This window comes from Nannospalax galili, unplaced genomic scaffold (genome assembly GCF_000622305.1).
Source record: "Nannospalax galili isolate Female #2095 unplaced genomic scaffold, S.galili_v1.0 scaffold117, whole genome shotgun sequence".
Lineage (NCBI taxonomy): Eukaryota > Metazoa > Chordata > Mammalia > Rodentia > Spalacidae > Nannospalax > Nannospalax galili.
The window spans coordinates 3,703,661-3,709,798 of record NW_008341422.1 but is presented as its reverse complement, the minus strand read 5'-3'; the positions used below and the strand labels follow the sequence as shown (position 1 = coordinate 3,709,798).

General features: G+C 50.3%; 1 protein-coding gene across 1 annotated transcript; it reads left to right on the top strand.

The window, feature by feature from the left end:
- Window positions 1-5,096: 5,096 nt before the first annotated feature.
- Window positions 5,097-6,131, top strand: LOC115071024 (protein NYNRIN-like). The gene has a single exon (XM_029565265.1). The coding sequence runs from the start codon at window positions 5,097-5,099 to the stop codon at window positions 6,003-6,005; it is 909 nt and encodes a 302-aa protein (XP_029421125.1). The 3' UTR covers window positions 6,006-6,131.
- Window positions 6,132-6,138: the final 7 nt, after the last annotated feature.

The following is a 6,138-nucleotide window of genomic DNA, read 5'->3' as shown; positions in this document are numbered from 1 at the left end:
AAAGAAAAATGAGCTATTACCTTGGTGCTAACCATTGCTCCTTACCTCTTCAGGTATTTTCAGGACCAAATCCAAAAACTAACTAACTCTTACTAATTTTAATCGGTTGTTACTTTCCTTCCCTTCACATGTATATGAGCACCTGTCAACCATCGAGGATCCTGTTCAGATGCACTGAGAGACAACCCCTGCTGCCTAGTGGACTCCTAATCCAGCCAACCCCACCCCCATGTCGACCCTGTCCAGAAGGAAGTAGCAAGACGACAACAGCACCACCTATCCTATAACACAAAAGGTTGGAATGTTAAGGTTCAGATAGCCCTGCCCCCTCACCAACAGGATCCCAAGGACTTCTCATGCTCCTGAGAAAAGGGAACCTAGCTGATAAGCACCTTGGTCTTTGAAGTCAAGAGAAGCAGACTTTTCTCCACTGTTTGGCCAACACAGCAGGCTTCCCCTTTGATCTCTAAAGAGGACAGGTTTTAACAGTCCTGCTCTCCCACTCCCGCCTCAACTTAAAAAAAAATACATCTTCCTGCCTTCTGCAGGAAGCAGAAGCCTCCCTTTTAAAAAGACCCCAGCTCAAGACCCGGGCAGACATTTTCCCTGCCCAGAAGGGAATCTGTGCCGTGTTCCTTTGCTAATAAACCCTATTTTGATGGAGTTTTAGCTGTGCCTCGGTGCCTCATCCTCCATTTGCTCGTTTTCCCCAACTTTTTACCTATCAGCTACCTGCCTTTTATAAGGTTTAACAAATACTTTAAGATATATGTAAGGAAGGATTTTCTTGTACTTTCCATGCTTAGCCATCTTTCCAGAGTCCTGCCTGATTTTATTTTCAGACTTAGAGAAGGAGCAAAGTTATCAATCAGGCAGATGCAATGATTAATTTGTGCATGTGGGAAGCAGAGCTTTAAAAAGCATTTGTCTGAGCTTGCAGTTGATCTTGATAACCACTTTGACATCTGACACCCAATTTAATGTTACATTGAAGGAGAAATTCAGAGAGGAAGAGTGTGGGTGTTGTTAGCCTTTCAAAGTCGGGGTCACTTTCATCCTGTATGCTGCCCTCTGCTCTCCTCATCCTATAGGATTCCCAGGTCTTCTTGGTCACCTTACCCTGAAACTTGCTTCAACAAAGCAGTTTCCTACCCAACTTCACTCTAATCACATTCCTTTTAAGTGTGAGAGATAAGGTGGTGTGATAACAGCCTCAAACCCCCATCTACTTGCCACCACAGTAGGGCTTCCAAACAGCCTCCAGACATCCTGTCAGAGAGTTGTTCTGTGAGACCAGTGCCATGCCAAGATGGCATTATTTTCTTTCTGCTTTAAGCAGAAAAATTGGATTTAGAAAGCTTTTCCTAATCTGGATCTCTGTGATATATAATAAACTTCTTACATCTGTCACCATCAGCATTCTCCTTGCAGCCTCTACCTTTTATGTTTCAAAGAGAGAAGACAGCACTGCCGTCTCTCTCTTCCTATTCAAGCGCTCACTTGAGACTGCTAGTGAAAGACCCAACTGACAGCAGGAAGGCCATTTTAGAGAAAGAACTGCAGTCAGCCATATGGTGAGCCAAAGTTCAAACCCAGGTCTTGTGAAACCAGCAGTGAAAAAAAGGACGTTTATGGTCGGACCTCCTGGCACCACCCTGAAGCCCCTACTGGGAAGTTAGCGATAACAATCGGTTTCACCCACAGCCCCCTCTGAATTTAGCAATACTGTTTCCTCATACCTTGTACCCCTTGAAATGCACCAATGATAACCTTGTAACCATGCATCTGCTTCTGTACCCTGCTTCTGCTCTATAAAAGGCCCTCCCAAGCTAAGCCCGGCACGCAAGTCCTGACCCGAGCGGGACTCTGCGTCCGCAGGCGCCTGTGTATGAATAAATTCCTCTTGCTTTTGCATCCCGAAACTTGGTTTTGTCCCTGTGTGTTGAGTGCGATTCTTCATTTGGAGGTCCCACCGAGATCCCGCAGCGCAACGCTGGGGACAACCCAAGTCCGTGGGGAGGTGAGTTGGCCGGCCAGGAGAGTGTGGGCCTTGTTCTGTGTTTCTGTATTCTTGTGGTTTCTTTTTCTGCGTGAGACTCACGGCCTGATTCTGGGCGACTCTGGACAAGACTGACGAGTCTGAGGAGTCTATCTGCCACCCTCGGGGATGCCCGAGGGGCTCTGGGAGCCCGCTGTGTGGGGCTCGGGGACGACTTTCCTCGGCGACCGTATGGGAGCCCGACTATTCGGGGCCCACTACGTTTCCGAGGGATTTGTCCATCTGTACGGAGGGGAAGAGGTGCCTCCTCCATCTGGTTTCAGACCCTCGGTCTGGCTCCCCAGGCGAGGGGGGGCAGGGTTTCTGTGTGCCGGCTGTTTTTCTTTGTTTTGTCTCATGCTTATCTGTATTATTGTATACTCGTCTCCCCTCGCCATGGGACAGGAATTAACTACCCCTCTTAGTCTAACTCTAGATCATTGGCGCGAGGTAAAGACTAGAGCCTCCAACCAGTCGGTGGAAGTCAAGAAGAACAAATGGATTGCTTTCTGTTCATCTGAGTGGCCCACCTTTGACGTCGGGTGGCCACGAGATGGCACTTTTGACCCAAATATTATCTCTCAGGTTAAAATGCAGGTTTTCAGATCGGGACCCTACGGACACCCAGACCAGATCCCGTACATCGTTACCTGGGAAAGCCTCTCCTACAACCCCCCTCCTTGGGTTGCCCCTTTCCTGCCCCCTAGACCCTCCTCTCGGGCGCCCTCGGCACCTCAGCCAACAGATCCCTCCCCCTCTGTGTCCCTCTGTCCTGTTCTCCTCAAATCTAAGTCTGTAATTCCCCCCGATGAGTCAGCTCTGACTAATCTCCTTGAAGACAGCCCTCCACCTTACCCACCTCCGGCCCCGATTCCAGAAATTCAACCTCAAGCAGTCGGGGGAGTATCGGACGTAGGCCAGGGCGCTGGGGCGCCCTCCCCGATCGCAGGAAGACTGAGAGACCGCCGGGGTCAAGGAGGAGAGTCTTCTCACATACTTCCCCTCTGAGTGGGACCAGGGCCAGGCAACCAACTCCAGTACTGGCCCTTTTCTGCCTCTGACCTTTATAATTGGAAGCAACATAACCCGCCCTTCTCCCAAGACCCTGTGGCCCTAACTAACCTCCTAGAGTCTATTCTTCTAACCCACCAGCCCACCTGGGATGATTGCCAGCAGCTTCTCCAAGTTCTCCTCACGACAGAAGAAAAACAGAGGGTTATTCTGGAAGCCCGCAAGCAGGTTCCTGGGGCGGATGGGAGACCTACCCAGCTGCCCAACGAGATAGAAGCTGCCTTTCCCTTGACCATTTAAAAACAGCCCAACCCTGTTTGACGAGGCCCTCCACCACGATTTGACCACCTTCAGGGCCCAGCACACCAACTTGGTCCTACTACAGTACGTAGATGACATCCTGCTCGCCGCTCTTACAAGAGAGGAGTGTCTAACAGGTACGGAGCACCTCCTCCAGGAATTGGGAAAACTCGGGTACAGAGCCTCAGCAAAGAAAGCCCAGGTCTGCCAACAGGAAGTGACTTATCTGGGGTATAGGCTCAGAGAGGGGCAACGATGGCTAACCCAGGCCCGTAAGGAGGCCATCTCCAGTATCCCAGTCCCTCGGGACCGTAGGCAAGTAAGGGAGTTTCTGGGAACAGCCGGATTCTGCAGACTATGGATTCCCAATTTCTCCGAGAAAGCAGCCCCGCTATATCCCCTGACCAAATCAGACAGCAATTTCATATGGGGAGAGCAGCAGCAGTTGGCGTTTGAAAGTATCAAGCTAGCCCTCCTCGAGTCTCCGGCCCTAGGATTGCCAGATTTGACTAAACCATTTGAACTCTTCCTTGATGAAAAGCAAGGATATGCTAAAGGGGTCCTTACACAAAAACTAGGGCCCTGGAGGCGTCCAATAGCATACTTTTATAAAAAGCTAGACCCAGTGGCAGCCGGGTGGCCACCCTGTCTTCGAGTGGTAGCCGCCCTAGCAATCCTGGTCAAGGACGCCAACAAGTTAACCTTGGGACAGCCCCTGGTGGTCCGAGCACCTCATGCAGTCGAGTCGCTTGTTCGCCAACCACCCGATCGATGGCTGTCTAACGCCCAGCTGACCCACTATCAATCCCTGCTACTGGACGTGGACCGTATCCAGTTCGGGTCCCCGGTCAGCCTAAATCCGGCCACCCTCCTGCCTCTGCCCGGGGAGAGCGACGGACATGATTGCCAACAGATCTTAGCAGAAGTACTGAACACCCGACCAGACTTGAGTGATCAACCCCTGAAAGAAACCGACCACACGTGGTTTACAGACAGTAGCAGTTTCCTCTCCGATGGGCGCCGCCTTGCTGGAGCTGCAGTGACCACGGACTCTGAGGTAATATGGGCCCGGGCTCTGCCAGAAGGAACCTCAGCTCAAAGAGCAGAGCTAGTTGCCCTTGTCCAAGCTCTAAAGTTGGCAGAAGGAAAAAGACTTAATGTTTACACTGACAGTCGGTATGCCTTCGCCACCGCCCACATACATGGAGAGATATACAGGAGAAGGGGGCTCCTCACCTCTGCAGGAAAAGAAATCAAAAACAAAAATGAAATTATAACTCTGTTAGAAGCTATATTTCTCCCCAAAAGACTCAGCATCATGCACTGTCTGGGCCACCAAAAAGGAGAAGATCCTGTGGCAAGAGGAAACCACCTGGCTGACCAAGCGGCAAGAGAGGCCGCCACTGAGGAACAGACACTTGTATTGGTAGCCCATTCGAGTCGGGACAGAAAGGCTAGAGAAAATGATTATTCAGAAGAAGATCGAAAGCTCTACCGGGAGATGGGAGCCACCTATGACGAGGAGAATCGATGCTGGGAATACCAGGGGAAATTGGTTCCTCCCATGAGAGAGGTACGAGAACTCCTTGATCAACTTCACAAGCGGACTCATCGGAGCCCATCAAAACTAAAGACGTTACTAAAAAGAGAAAAAGCCCTATGTTATCTCTCACAAAGAGACGCCATCCTACAAGAAATAGCTAGCAGGTGCTGAGCCTGTGCCTTGGTCAATTCCCACAAAGGTAAAATGGGAACGGGATCCAGGGAAAGGGGCCACCGCCTGGGTGTACACTGGGAAGTGGATTTTACTGAAGTCAAACCTGGGAGATATGGGTATAAATATTTACTAGTTTTCATAGATACCTTCTCGGGTTGGCCCGAAGCTTTCCCCACTAAAACTGAAACTGCAAAAACTGTGACGAAGAAACTGTTAGAAGAAATTTTTCCCCGCTATGGGATGCCTAAGGTAATAGGATCTGACAATGGGCCCGCCTTCGTCTCCCAAGTAAGTCAGATGGTGGCCAGACTATTGGGGATTAATTGGAAGTTGCATTGTGCTTATAGACCCCAGAGCTCAGGACAGGTAGAAAGAATGAATAGGACAATAAAGGAGGCATTGACTAAATTTTCACTTGCAACTGGCACAAAGGATTGGGTGGACCTCTTACCCCTGGCCCTATATCGGGCCAGGAATACCCCGGGCCCCTTTGGGCTCACCCCCTTTGAAATTCTTTATGGAACCCCTCCCCCCGCAGTAGCCTTTCTAGACTCTGATGTATCTAACTTTGCAAGTTCTCCTTCCTTGCAGGCCCACTTAAAGGCCTTGCAGTTAGCTCATGAAGAAATTTGGAAACCTATAGCAGCAGCTTACAAAGACTCCTCTGACACCCCTATTGCCCCCCACCCGTTCCAGCCTGGCGACACTGTCTGGGTGAGAAGACACCAGACACGGAATCTTGAGCCCCGCTGGAAAGGACCTTACACCGTCCTGCTGACAACCCCTACCGCGCTCAAGGTAGACGGCATCGCTACTTGGGTCCACGCTTCACACGTCAAGGCCACGAACCCAGAACACAGGGAACTACTCGGCAAAGAGAGATGGCGGCTGACCCGGACACCCAACCCCCTAAAGATAAGACTGGTCAAAGAAAAATGATAATCATGTTACTCTGGGTAAATCTATTTACTTATGAATTTGCTCCCAGTAATGGGAGCCCCCATACAGCTGTGCCGACCACCTGGCGAGTAATTAATCAAATGGGCATTGTAGTGTTTGAAGTCCACAAAAC

Excerpts from the sequence above, each read along its gene's own strand:
- LOC115071024 (XM_029565265.1), top strand. The coding sequence starts at position 5,097 with ATGGGAACGGGATCCAGGGAAAGGGGCCACCGCCTGGGTGTACACTGG.